General features: G+C 35.5%; 1 protein-coding gene across 1 annotated transcript; it reads right to left on the bottom strand.

Moving 5' to 3' along the window:
• Positions 1 to 299: 299 nt before the first annotated feature.
• On the bottom strand, positions 300 to 13,562 carry vamp3 (vesicle-associated membrane protein 3 (cellubrevin)). The gene is made up of 5 exons (XM_041980892.1): positions 13,451 to 13,562; positions 5,232 to 5,310; positions 2,676 to 2,834; positions 2,358 to 2,409; positions 300 to 2,156 (listed from the first exon to the last, which is right to left on the bottom strand). Coding segments are annotated over exons 1-5 (309 nt in total). The 5' UTR covers positions 13,453 to 13,562; the 3' UTR covers positions 300 to 2,139.
• Between the last annotated feature and the right edge of the window lie 1,075 nt (positions 13,563 to 14,637).

Below are 14,637 nucleotides of genomic sequence, written 5' to 3'. Positions count from 1 at the left end.
ATTATCAGTTAACATAAAATTTTGATATAGCTTTTAACCTTAATTACCATTTTATAATTAATCAAACAGCAAAGATTCCCAGAAGTCGAGAGCAGAGATTGAAGCGTTCCAAAAGACCTCTGAATCCAAAGGATATGTTCACTATATGGGGATTCTGATAACTTGATCAATTACATAAGTGTGTTGTTAGCTCTTGGCTCCCATGGATAGTCAGTGCATTCAAGAGCACAATAACTTTGCAGAAGCTTCCTATGTAATAAAACAATAAAGTAATAATAGACCACCACTATTTCCTCTAAGTTTTTAACATGAAGTTTAATATTTTATCCAAGCAACAGAAGCAACAGGCAATTAGGGCTAAAGAGTATAATTGCACTTTTTTCCACATTCCCAGAAAGCATATGAAAGACTTAATTTAATGGGTATAAAAATTATGTGTAAACAAAAGAGGATGAAATTAAACATGTTGGTATGTGTGACATATGTATCACATAAAGCACATAAACATTTCATTTGCTAAGAAGTCTCTTTGAAAGCAAAAGTCTGTGTATGTCTAAGCTAAAAAATGTATACACAGCTCATGTGTCAGTTCTCATGACAGTACAAGTATCATGGATGCACTGGCAAGCAGAAAAAACTAAATATCATATAAGGCTGGAAAACAAATACAGATTGAAATATAGAAAAAAAATAATCCAGTGTTGGTGTAGCATGCTGCATATCACAATGTCAAGGTCCAATAACATTTTCTTCCACACTCTTCCATAATGTTTAGCAAAAGTGAGCTGAGCACCACAAAAAAATTTAAAGACTCCCGAGGATTAGTAACTTACACATCTATCAGGTTGTAAATAAAATTGTTATATATTAAAACTAAATGATCACGAGAGCATTATTTTACATCAATCAGATGGAATAAATGTCAGTGTGACTTTACACAGGACTTAATTAAAGGTTTTCTACTTATTAACACAAGCAAGGTTTTTGAACAGTCAAGAGTATTCACAAGGCACTATTACTGGTTGGTACCCTAACTGGTACACACAGTACAAAGTATGGCTGTAGTTTTGGCTGCTCTCTGTTGGAGAATCCCATTATGAGATCTGATTAACACTACATGTACTCATGTTGAGTTTGTACATTTAACAAAGTCAATCTTTTTGATGCACATGAGAGCATTTTATTGAGACATCCTTTTAAAAGTTAGCACTTTTGTTCTTTTGTAAGGCAGTTTTATCTGGCTTTTGAAAGGCTGTTAAGCCGTTTGGCCTTGGCATATAGGCACTTATCTAAACAAAAGCTTTACAGCATAGGAAGTGCAACCCAAAAGAAGACGAATGAAGACTGGTATGGTGAGGTGGTTCAATAGTGTCTTTCTAGTTAGCTGTCTGTTTCTGCAAAATTCCTCTTTAATCAATTCTTGTTTCATGTTTCTTACAAAAAAAGTCAATTAGCACTTATCCATGTTCAAATATAAAATGGAGCCACTGTATCCCACTATCTACTACTCAGCTGTAACCATATGCAAAACAGACTAAATCTTTTTAAAATGAGAAGAAATATCAAAATACTGATGTTAAATTCAGAAAAGCAAGTCTGTGCTGGAAAAGGCATCTAACACACTAACAGAACAAAATCAAAAGGTGCCTGGCACACAAAATCGGAGGTTATTAATAAAATATAATAATGCAAATATAAGTTGAGGAGTTTACATCAATATTCATTACTTCAAACCTTGAGGTTGGAATGTGTCTATGTGTGTGTCACAGAATCCAATGGTATTAATGTATACATTTTTACAGACTTAATCAGTTTCACTTTTCCCAATCAACTATTTTTTGTATATTTGAGTTTTCTTTGGTATGTGGCATGGCATTCAGATGAGTGTTGTAACGTCCAGTAAGGTGTATTAATGCATGGAAAAATTCAATATTGTGATTCAAGCAGATGTGCAAACACACACACACAAACACACATATGGCAATCCAAGACAAGGAATGAAGACCCCTGCAGAGGTGAATAACGTGGGGGTCAGTAGCCACTATTCATGGGATTTCTTCCTCTGAGACTCAAGGTATGCACATTGCCCCACTCCTCTTCTTCATCGTTGCCTCTACTCCTCCTCCTCCTGCTGCTGTTCTATGAGTAATACCAAACTGTGAATGAAGTAAAAACTTTGGTTTTAGAAACTGAGAGAAAGAATACAGATAATATAATATAATATAATAGATGTTGTTATGGTGCAGGTTGTTCTATACAGCACTGTTTATGAACTTTAAAAATGAAGATCAAGATAAAATCTATTTTTAAATAATGTAATATTGATGATTCCACTTTTTCTGCGGTTTGACACTCACCAACGATGATGATGATAATGATCACTATAACAGCTATCAGGATAGCCCACATCTAAAAAAAAAAAAAAAAAAAAAAAAAAAAAAAAAAAAAAAAGGAGTAGAGAAAAGTTAACATTCAAACAAAATTGTGTTGACATGTACAATCAATTCCTATTTTTATTTATTTTATGCAGTCAAATCATTTCTCTTAATAAAAATGAGATTATGTGAACATTAAATGTTGATCATTCCAAATGGTGCTGGAATCCGGTTCAGTTAAAGTTAAAATCACCAGTAAGGAACGATTAGTCAATTTTGGACCAAACTGTAATTAGTTACCTTGCAGTTCTTCCACCAGTATTTTCTTTTCAGCTTAGCAGCACTGGTCTCAAACTGGGAGGCTCCAGCCTGCAGTGCATCTGCTCTGTCATCCAGATCTGACAGTTTCTGATCACGTTCCAGCACTTTGTCCACATTGACACGCATAATATCCACCACCTATTAAAAAAAAAAAAAAACACATAACAGACAAACACTTGCTATGAGTTCATTCTTGTACATTTCTTTTATGTTCAAATGTTATGCACGTCAAATATGATAGCATCATTATTTTATTTTTCTTTTTTTTTAAACTACAATTGCTAGCATTTTTTTTTCTCTTTACTTTTGGTTTTAGAATACATATAGAGCAAAGAAAATGTTTGGGAATGTACAATTATATAATTCTTTTAATATGATGATATAACACTTTAAAATGCAAAATAGCCCCAGGCAATATTACCCAACACCACAACCAATATTCATCTAGAGCCAAAACAAAGTAAGTATACGTGTGCACGGACAGTGTCACGGAATACACATAACCCATATGTTCCACTGCTCCACAAACCCCTCTGCAGCTCCTCCCTTCAGACAGAGCAGCATAGTAGAGGTGTGCAGGCCCATGCAGGCCTTACATAACCATGGAGACGGTGATTACATAAATATCTGGCAGCCAATTGGATTCCGTGTGCAATGCACTGAGGTTAAAGTTCTACGTGGGAGGGGCAAACCTCAATGGAAAGAGAGAAAAAGACAACAGTAATGACAATTATTGTGAGATCCTTTTACTTTATGTCTGCACTAACATGGTTTTTAATAGCTCTTAAAATTAAAGAAGAAATAGCTTCCTTTGAAGGTCTTTAAATATATCCATGCCATGGGGAAGTAGAGTATTAGAGAGAAACATATTCCATTTGGTGAATCATGGTACTGCTGCCAAGGGTTATGCAAGATTCTGCACTAGACTGAAATAAGAAGGGAGGGAAGGGAAGGGTGGGGGAGGGCTGCTAGATGACACAAAGAATACAGACACTAGGAAAGATATGCATTTTAACTTTTCTTTTTAAGTATAGAGTTGCAAATAATGTCTAGACTAAGATTTTAAAACATGACATTTCAAAAACCATTCTGGTTGACAGCTTTGTTTAAAACTTCAAACCAACTCTTCGGTTGGACATCCCAAATTTGATTGTCATTTAAGGGCACATTCATACTGATGGCTGTTTGGTCCACTTTAAACAAGCTCTGCTTCCACAGAGTATAGTTTATTTTGAGTAGAGTGAATGGTCATTTGCACTCTGGTGGGTGAACCAAAGCAGTGAACTCTGAAGCTCTGAAGGGAAAGGATTCCCATTTTCAGTTCTGGCAAACTTCTTCCTCCTGCTGTTTTTCTTTCTTGATCATCTGGGGGAAAATTGCCCCTAGCGAGCAGCTATTCAAACTACTAGATGTTTTACAGGCAGTTTGGTTCACTGAGTAAAGTGCAAGGTGAAAGCAAACCCAACCAAAGAAAGGTCTGAAGTTTTTCAGAATTCCCAGACCAAACTGAGTCCCCTGGAATATTCTGGTGTGAACGCACCCTAAAGACGTTTTTATGCTCAATGCAGAAAATGTATAAGCAGACGGACAGATAGTTTCCAATACTACTGGATATCACCGGTGCAGTGCTGGGCAGAATAGGTGACATGCAACCAATGAGAAAAAAAAAAATTAACCAGAGAAGAAGAGGAGGAACAGCAAAAAAAGAAGAGGAAGAAAAAAAAAATAATAAGAATGAAGACAAGAACAACAAATGTAGAAATTGTGCGAGCTTTTGAAGAAAAGCAATGTGATTGTTTAGGGCGTGTTGGGCGGTTAGAAACAACTTTATACTGGTGCACTACCGCTGCCAACCGGTGTCTAAAACTGACGTAGGACAGCGTTAGTGAACTCTAAACTCAGCAATGCCCACTAGCAGAGTAACTGAATGGCAACGTAAACGAAGCATGGAAGTATGAGGACTGCGACGGACGCCCCTATTTACGTAAAATTTACGTAAGGGAGCATAAATGGGCCTTTAGTCTCTTCGCCAGACCGATTAGCTTTTAAAGTGCTGCCTGCACATGGCAGCAAGCAAATGTTTTACCACAGCAATGGCAATACATAAGATACACAGTATTCCCTTTTTTAAATACATTTATCTTATAGATTGTGTGATAATTTCATATCGGGTAGATTTTAGCCTGCCTCTTCCCCATCTTATCCTAATTATGACTTTAGAACTGCTGTGTTACAGGTCTGACTGTTTCTTCTGAAAAATACATGTCAGCTCAAAGTGAAAGCCAAGTGAGAACAACATAGCTGTTTAATGACCTAAAAAATTAGATCAATCAACTAGAGGAGAAAATGACGCCCGTGGTATTGACATTGCAGCAAACAAGAATCTAATTATATACTAATTTTTAGATTTAATTAACGTTTGGATATTACTTACTTTGATAGCCCTGAATTAACACGGATAAAATCATAAAAAGATTAAATAAGTTATACTTTTTAAAATTCATTACCATGTAAAAATTTGAAATAATATCTTACCTCATCCACCTGGGCCTGTGTCTGTTGCAGACGCCTGTTGCTTGACGCTGCACCAGAACCTTCTGGACCAAGAGATGACCTGAAAAAAATGATAAAAAAATCTATTTGATTGTACAAAATATGTTGCATTATATATACTTATGCCACAAAACTTAAAAAGGCATTTTTTTTTACTGGAAAGCAGCTGAGGATTTTCTAATATAAACACATACTTTTCATGAGACCACCCTTAAAGATGTCCATTTAAATCTAGCCCCATTCTCAAACTTTGTTGTGAGATTTCTCCAATTCTACAATCATATTTGTCCAGCTATCATCCATCCTCCCACAATAAAATATATTTTTTTATAGTGGAAAGGTTGTAAAACAGGTTGCTTTGAATTTTGCAAATATAGATTTCTAACAGCAGGAGAGAGTCCTGAAGTCTGCTGGTGTGCACGTGTTTGAGGAAAAAAAAAGTGATTGTTACTGTTGTTATTGTTAAGAAGACAGGATAGTGCCAAGTACTGGATCATATATGGGCACAGTGCAAGGTGGGGCATGTCACCTGCATGCTCTGTTTTGGTAATAAGCCAAATACTCAGCATGTGCTCAGCGCTCTGTGATAACAATAGGCATGTCCACTGACAGGGAATCTGGCAGATCTCAACAAATCTCCCACCTCATGCAAATTGACAAACTTTTGTATAGTGACCAGCTGCCTAAAGTTGGTCCTCATTTTTGTGGTCTCTCCTCAGGCTGTCAAATATCTCCCAGGTTTACCTGGTAGAGGTCATTTTACAAGTATGGCTCCTGAAACTAAACTCAACAAACTGCTCTTTTGTCATGAGGGCATAACAAATCCTCGTTGTCTTAGCTGCTTATCCTCCTCCTCCACCAGTTATTTTCCTGGATATCTTTTCAGTTGCCTTGCAACTAGCATCAACCTTGGATGCGATTTGTATGTGTGCAACCTCATTTCCTGCTGTGTACCCTTTCCCTGTGATGTGCAAAGCACATAGCAGATCCTATGTGCAAATTTTTTGTTTGGCGAGTAAATCTCAGAGGGCTATCCGCCAAATGGCGAGTAAATACAAATTAGTCATGTTTTTCAGTCTTCCTTTTGGTAGATGTCTTCTTCTGCAAGTGATTTGGAGTCAGATATAGAAGGGGGTGCATATTCTGGCAGACCCAGCAGCCAGAATATGCACCTCCTTCCAGTAAATCTGTCCCTGTTGGTCCTGGTTCTATTATTTCTGTGTGACCATATACAGACCATTTAAGCTTTTTTCTGTCTAATATATATTTCTTTTTATCAGAAGTTTAGTTCAGGCTTTTGGTAAGGCTCATTGAGATGGGGTGAATTTCACGGCAGGGGTGCTTTTTTCGGCACAACACCGGCGCGTGCCACGCTGTCAGCACAGCAGCACTCTGTTGGGCGTGATGTTAGCCTGACTGCATAACGGGTGCGACACGAAGGGAGAAAAAATAAATAAATAAAATAAAATAAAATAAAAAAATCCGCGAGACGACGAACAGCTGTCAACCAATTAACTGATCAATAATAATTATGCTTATTATATTGATCAGTTATTAAGTTCATTATTATTATATCAGCTTTTATGATTATTTATAGGCTATTTATATTCAATATTACTGATTTGTCACAAATCAGATCAATAAACTTAAAAGTTATTTATTATAATTTTTTGTTAAGTTTATTTTTTAAACAATAAAATAAAAAGCAAAAATCAGGGAGTATGATCCCACCACGGCTGTAATGCTGTCGCACAAGGACTGTTAGGAGCCGGAGGCCAGACTTCAAGGACTGTGTGAAAGCATGAAGAGTAGAGAGGGAAGGGTCTGATTAGGTTTTAGTTAATGAATTCAGACATTAACACTTTATCAAATAAAACCATTTTTCTTGTTGCTTTTGTTTAACGTTGCTGTGACATCCACTTTGTTTGGATACAACACAACCTAGTGTTATAGAAATAACATGTGTCTAATGGTATGTGTGTGTAAAATAATTGAATATTTTGACCAGTAAAAGATATGTTTGGCCCGTGGATTTTTTCATCTACCGGACAACTTGGCCAGTGAGTCAAAAAGTTAATTTCGGACACTGTGTGCAAGTAGCTTCAGGTCTTTACAACTTAGTGCTGTTTCACTTTTAAACACAGAACTCATATTTTCTTTGACTTGTTGGCTATTAAAAATATCTTCATTTCCCACTTAATTGTTTATTTAAATAAAATTACCTGTTAAGTTGTAGTTAAGAGTAAGAGTCGGGTTAACTGTAAAACACCAGGTTTGAGCGAACTCTAATTTCCTTTTTACAACCACATTAACACTAATGCCTTTTCGAGGTAATTTTTAAAAAAATAAAGAAATGCTCCCACTTGCACCTGAGAAAAATGCACGAAACACAAATTTATGTCACTTCCAATCTGAGCTTGACTAAATTTACACAATACCTTGGTCACCTTGGACATATTGATTGTATCCTTTCTTACTGCAGAGAAAAGCCAGATGTTAGTGGGTGTTAGCTGGTTTTAATCCAAAGTAAAATAATTACAAGATTAACAGGTGTAACACTGCTATTACACCGTGAGCTACAACAGAATAATCAATTGATTTTAAACTTACCAACAGAATGTCTCACTCTGAACATAAAAAATATACATGTAATAACAAAAACTGGTGTTGTATATCATTCATATTGAATAACTGGAACTATCTACTGTGCTGGTTTTGGGTAAAAAACAAAACAAAAAGCAAAACACAGGGTATATATTGATGTAAGTTAATTCTGATATTCCACCCTATACTTCTTTTTTTGTCTCCTGCCTGTAACTGTGCTCATAAAACATTTCAACATTCCTTTGCATGTTATGTTGATGCCTGGTGCATGAATCCATTTAACGTGAAACATTATGAGTGAACTGTTTGTGTGTGGCGTTGTAATGCCCCTTTGTTTTTATGTGGGTTGATTGTGCCTGACTGTCCTTTCACCATTTGGCCAATGTGGAAAAATTTTTTTTTTTTAATAAGGAAAAAAAAAAAAGATTTCCTTGGATATAATTTAAATGATTGAGATGCTTGAGATTCTTGACTGAATGAAAGTTTTTATAAAGATTCTTCATAATAGCAAAACAATTGACATTAGAAAGATAGATAGAAGTACTTTATTCATCCCAAGCTGGGAAATTTAGGTGTTGCAGCGGTACAGTCATTTAGCAGTTGTGCTTCTTAAGGTAGCAAAAAAATAAAAAACAGTATAAAAATGTCAATATTTACAAGAAGCATTATATTAGACAACCTACCAGACTTAAATTATAGTCTCCTCAACTCTTATTTTCTGTTTATTCCCTAACAATTTTTGGAAAACTGTTTAATAAGTATACAAATTTAAACTCTGGAAACTGAAGCCTTTTTTACAGCAGCTATCTACTGCCACCCTCTGACCTCAGACAGCATTGCAATTAAATCACCTGTATGTCCCTTAAAAAGATCATTAAAATCTGTGAGATGAGTTGAAAGTGTTAAATTTGAGAATTATACAGGAATGATAGTGATTTGGTATAAAAGAAACATGTGTGTCTAAGCCCCATTATTAAAACTTTACTTGTCATGTGAAAGCTGCTGTACACAGGAACTCCCACACAATAGTGAAATGCAAACAAAACATATAATCCACCCTATTAAGAACATCCTTCATCATACCTGTGATAACACTACAAACAAAACTACTCTGCTAATGCAGGACAGGTCAATCTATTATAACCTTTAGATCAGGGGTTCTCAAACTGATTTTTTAAAAGTCCATATGTACTCTCCATTGAAGGCCTGAGGTCCGGATCAATTTGCAAAAACACATTTATTGATCGGACTTTTTTTTTTTTTTACTGTATTTTCTTTTATGCTTAAACAACATACAAAACTGTGACAATAATAATGCAAACAAAAATATTACAAATAAACTAATGACCTAAAATCTAAGTTATTTGTTTATTTATAATATTGTAATATTTTTGTTATTATTTTTCTTTAAACTCTGTTTTCTCTTCTTGATCAACTATGACGGGGACATCCTTTCTCGCCCAAACTGACGCGTCTTTCAGAAGCTTCTTTTTTTTTGCAAGCAGTTGTTACAAATGCCCGCCCTACTCTGCTTCTGATTGGCTCTAACGTCACATATCCCTCTGTACTGATAGGCTAACAGTTCCTGTCATTTATAGCAGTCCTCTGGTCAAGTCTTCCTGCAGAGGGCAGGCTGACTGTCACCAGTCCAAGAGTCACAGACAGTCGCGACCCACTGCTTTATGTGCGAGACGGCAAAACTTGGTGACCATAAAGAGTTGTTATCACTAGATCGCCGTGAATGATATCCAGGGACACTTTATTCCACATTATAAACAATTTACTTATTTATTAATGGAAGATTAATTTTGAAAAAGGCTTAGGATAATAGCGTTTTGTAATTCAAAACATAAGTTGGCCCGGGCTCGGACTGACGTGCCTCGCGGTCCGGATCCCGACTGGAGTCCGGACTTTGAGGATTCCTGCTTTAGATAATCATGTGCTATCGTCAGAATGAGATACCAGAGATGTTTTAAATCAAGTAAAATAAGTGTGATATTAGAACAGGCTCTCAAAAGGGAAGGAAAAGGATAATTATTTTAAAACAAATAATAAGTTAGCAAAAATGTAGCAGGGAGAAAGTGTAAAGGGTTTTCCAAAAAATGAAAAAACAAAAACATCATCTAAATTACACCTGCACTGGCTTAGGCAAGATTCAGTCATTTGTCATGTTGGTAGTTTGCTTTGGGTGTGCCTGAAATTTCAAATTATTGTGACAATGTGCCATCAGGATGCAATTTGATTAGCTGAAAAAGTTTACTTTTCTCAAGTGTACACAACCAGTGGCTCAAATCAATAGATCCACAAATAAATACAACACAAAACATCCCTCTATTAAAAGTAAATAAGAAGCAAGACTGTACGGCTTGAAACAAGAATCCCGTCTGGCCAAAGTCACCAGTCTGGTCAAACACTCACAACCTCTCATTTACATCAATTTGTTCTTATTGCTTGTATGGAGGAAGGATGTCAAAGTTTCGTCAAGATGATATTCCTGTTAGACACACGTTGCATATTTGTTTTCTGAGTTGTTAAATATGAACAAGAAGTAAGTAAGTAAATGTTTATTTATATAGCACCTTTCAAGATAAAATCACAAAGTGCTTAACAACAAGATAAAACACCAAATAACAGTAATACAGAGATAATAAAAACAAATAAAACTAAGTAAAAGCAAGTTTAAAAAGATGTGTTTTTAGCTAACAGTGCAAAACTTTCAAAGATGCATTATTCTAAACTCTAGCCAACAGCTGTCTTTTTTCTAAATTCCTTATTCACAAGCCAAAACTTCTAATTGTTCCTCTTGGCTGATAACAAATTAAAGAAATATATAAGAGTAGGTATACCGTTGGCTAATCTGTATGCTGCCATATAACCAGCTCAGGAAAGAAAATATAAATATATCCTACAACTGGTTTCAGGTCCGCCTTTTTTTTTTTTTTTTTAACAGGTGCAGGGCAGGTGCACACATCTGGGAACAGTGGTGAACACTGTCACAACCGGGTCCTTTGCTGCTGAAAACAAAAGGTTGCTAAAGTGTAACACTGTTTGATTTTCAGCTTAAATTCTCATTAATTTTTTTTTGATTTTTGTAGAGTTTTGTTTAAATATGTTGAAACGTTGTGTTGTGGTTTACTGATACAAACATAGTTGTTTCACAGACAACAAGCGATCAATCCTTGAACTAGCAAAAAGACACAAAAGCCCAGAAAGATGCAATAACTGGCTAGCGGCTTTCAAGCGTGTCAAAACCTTCACCTCACTTCACTTTATTTGTCCCTCAAGATGGCAGTTTGGTTTGCAGTAGACATGTACAATCATCTGTCCAAATAGTCAACAGTTTGTTCTGATCATTTTGTGACTGGTGAGTAAAGCATTTATGATATTACAGTTTAAAATTTATGGTTGTTAGTTTGTTGGTGGTTTTTGTGAAGTTCTCAATATTTCTTGTTAGCAGTTCCTTCACAATGAGACACAGGTAGACATAAGGGCATCTGTTCAGTCCTACTGCCACTAGCTCCGCCTCAAATTAAAAAAGTTGCACACTTCAACACAGATGCTGGTATGATGCAGGGTTTGTTTTCACTGGCTAGATCTTCATGGTCACATGACCACCAGGTTGTGAAGTAGGTTTGCGCCTGCCCATGGAAAGATAGGGATTATTTTGCCATTAGAGCTTTTAACTCAAAAACCAATGCCTACAATCTTTACAATAGCTTGGCGATGGTCTCTGTTCTCTGAGTGCTTCCATTTTTACATAAGCAATGCAAACAAACAACTCTACCATCGAATCGAATAGCTGTGATTTCAGCAGTATACCATGTAAAATAATCACTCAGAGAAAGGTAGCTCTCATATGATAGCTCATTGTGATGTGGTCAGTTTTACACTTGTATCTGCAAGAACGGAAACAAAAAAAAACTACGGCAAACTATGGCACTTGTAAAGCTTCCAACAAAAAATCTTCATATCAACTAAGTTGACAATAACTAAGAAGTTGTAGGGAACAGACAAAGGCAGGCCTGCTTAGGGAGGGAGATGCAATACTTAACCTGAAATAGTTGCAAGGAAAAAGAAAAAAATTAGCTGCACATAAATGTCAGTGCACATACTGCAGTTGTGTTAAAAGTTTTTTCTGTAATCTGCTAACAGATTGAGTCTTTAAGTAAAGCTTCCCTCTAGACATTAAATGTACCACTCTAGGGAGAACGGTGAGTTAAGTTAATGTCCTTTAACTTGGTCCTCCATAACTTTGAAGCTTTATGGTGTAAATATAAATATGAGGTAAGCACAACGATCCATTTTAAAACTTAAACAAGAACATGGTGCTGGTGACGAAACAGAAATAGCATTAGATAACAGCGTTACAGAATTGGGAGTACAAGTTGTTAAGTGGTGCAGGAAGTAATTAGTTACACCATTTTATCATCGCAACCAAACAATGCACACTTAACATCTCATCAGTATGTATGGGTTAATTTTAAAAAATGCACTTTTGCTCCAGTATATCATTGAATTATTAATTAATTAATTAATTAATTCACATAATGGACTGGCCAGGGGTATACCCTGCCTCTTGCCTGTTAATTGCTGGGATAGGCGTCAGCTTCCTCACAACTCTTGATTGGAAGAAGCGGTAAAATGGATGAATGAATGAATTCATGTGGAAGCTATCTAACAACTGACTAAATGCACTGATAACAATTCACATACTTCCTTTGAAATAATACACTAAATTAATTTAGCCAGTGGTGTGTGGAGGACCTATTGAGGGTCATCAAGCACCAGTACATCTTTGGAAGGGATTAACATAAACTCAAATATGATTTAAACACTTATGGATACGTTTTATCGAAACTGTTTGTCTCTGGGAGAGTGAAGTATTTTCTATGTGAAGGGTTTTCTATGTACAAAGCTTAAGTGTTAGACCATTTTCAAGTGAGAATATGAATGCAGAAGATTCTAATAGGGAACAAGTGGAATTTAAGTAAGATTTGAGAAGAGACGTGCTTACTATTGCAAGTTTACCTACTCATTTGTATTATTATTGTTTACTAACAATACAGAGAACCATAATCAAATTTCCGGTTTCAGATTACAGTGCTCATTACTGTTTTAATGAGGTTTTATGTATTGGTACGTACATCATAATAAATAACGGAATAGGTTTAGACTGTAATCAACTAGATTTACAAAGCGCACTTGAAACAGGCCCAAAACAAATGGAAAATCCAGATCAAGAGACAGTAACTTGGTAGCAAATCTAAAACCACTAATCGTCCAACAGTTAAATCTTGCAAAGCTACGTACTTTCTTGTATTTGGTTTGCTTTAACAGTTTACTTAACCAGTAAATGGGGGGTGATATAGTTTGTGGTGGGCGAAGTTGTAAAGCTTTAAGATAATATTGCTAAAGCTAGCTTAGCCTAGCAAGTTGGCGTTTGGAAAACGAGCTAAAGTACTAGCACTTGTTGCAGGCTAATGGCAAAGTTTTGGGCGTTGTTTTTTTTTTGTGACCGCGCTAAACCATAAATCAGAGACACAAGATACTTTTAAAGTGATCTTTGAAGGGTTAAGGTAAAATAAGAATTTACTTACATCGTGAAAAAGTTCTTTGAACAAACACCTCCGCGGTTTCTTGTTAGTGAAGTGTCAAGCCCGTAACAACTAGCGCTGTCGTTTCAGATGCTACGTTCTTGACAAATCGGAAATGGGAACTGTCAGACGCAAGTGAGGGACAAAGAGCAAAATAAAATCAATAAACGTAATAAAAACGCGGGAAAGTTTATATTCCTATAAAGATGTTCAATATATATACTTATAATATGTATTATGCAAAATAACTTTTGGCAACCTTTGTACACATTAATTATTTTGTGTGACCAATTTCTCACTTAAAATACTTTCAATTGTCATATACAATTTTATTGGTAAAATATACAGAAGGCTTTTCAGTTATATTAAATGGTAAAGTTAGATAGATTATAAACTTCGTATAAGTATTTTAAATGTAAAAGTATGAACATTTGAAGACAACATTAAAGAGACAGAGGCTCATATCTTGTAGCTTCCCCAACCCCCATCGAAAACCAACTATTATTAACACACTAGATTGTGACATTAAAGGCAGCATACGCTTGAATGTTTACCAAGCTATAACTTGAGTTAATCGAATTAAGGTGCAAGGTCTTAAATATGACCGTTTTGTTCCTTTATCGATGTTATTGTCCGTAAAAATGCGAGGAGAAAACCATAAGCCCGTGATCAGCATGTGACATATAACAGAACAAAAACTTGTATCTGTTTTCGTCTTTTCAGTTCTCTTTAGTACTTTCAGAAAAAAACAACCACAGGGTTGAATAATATTTTCTTGGCTAAGTCTTAAGCAGGATGATTTTCTTATTTTCTTTCTTTTTTTAATTAATTAATTTATTTTACAGAAACACCACAGAGGAAGATTATACTGCTTTTCTTAAATACTACAAGTTACTGGACAGGACATTGGTTGTACAACATTTAATGTGTTGTATCCTAGTAAAATCAAAAGTTTTAGTAAGTTATAGCAAATCCCCTACTGCGTTTACTCACACAGAGACTGCAATAGCAACAAAACAACATACAAAACTATTAGATTCCACAGTCTGGAGTTTAAAAAAAAAGACCGAAACACCTGAGACAGCAGTAGACAATCACTTCTTTACAAAATTAAAATAATTTTAAAAGTTTCTTTGTGATATTTTTTGGAACCCTTAACATAGCAATAACCTGTTGCAGATAAATGTCCT

This window comes from Melanotaenia boesemani, chromosome 3 (assembly GCF_017639745.1).
Source record: "Melanotaenia boesemani isolate fMelBoe1 chromosome 3, fMelBoe1.pri, whole genome shotgun sequence".
Classification (NCBI taxonomy): domain Eukaryota; kingdom Metazoa; phylum Chordata; class Actinopteri; order Atheriniformes; family Melanotaeniidae; genus Melanotaenia; species Melanotaenia boesemani.
The sequence above is the reverse complement of the archived record's forward strand: the minus strand, read 5'-3'. Positions and strand labels throughout refer to the sequence as shown.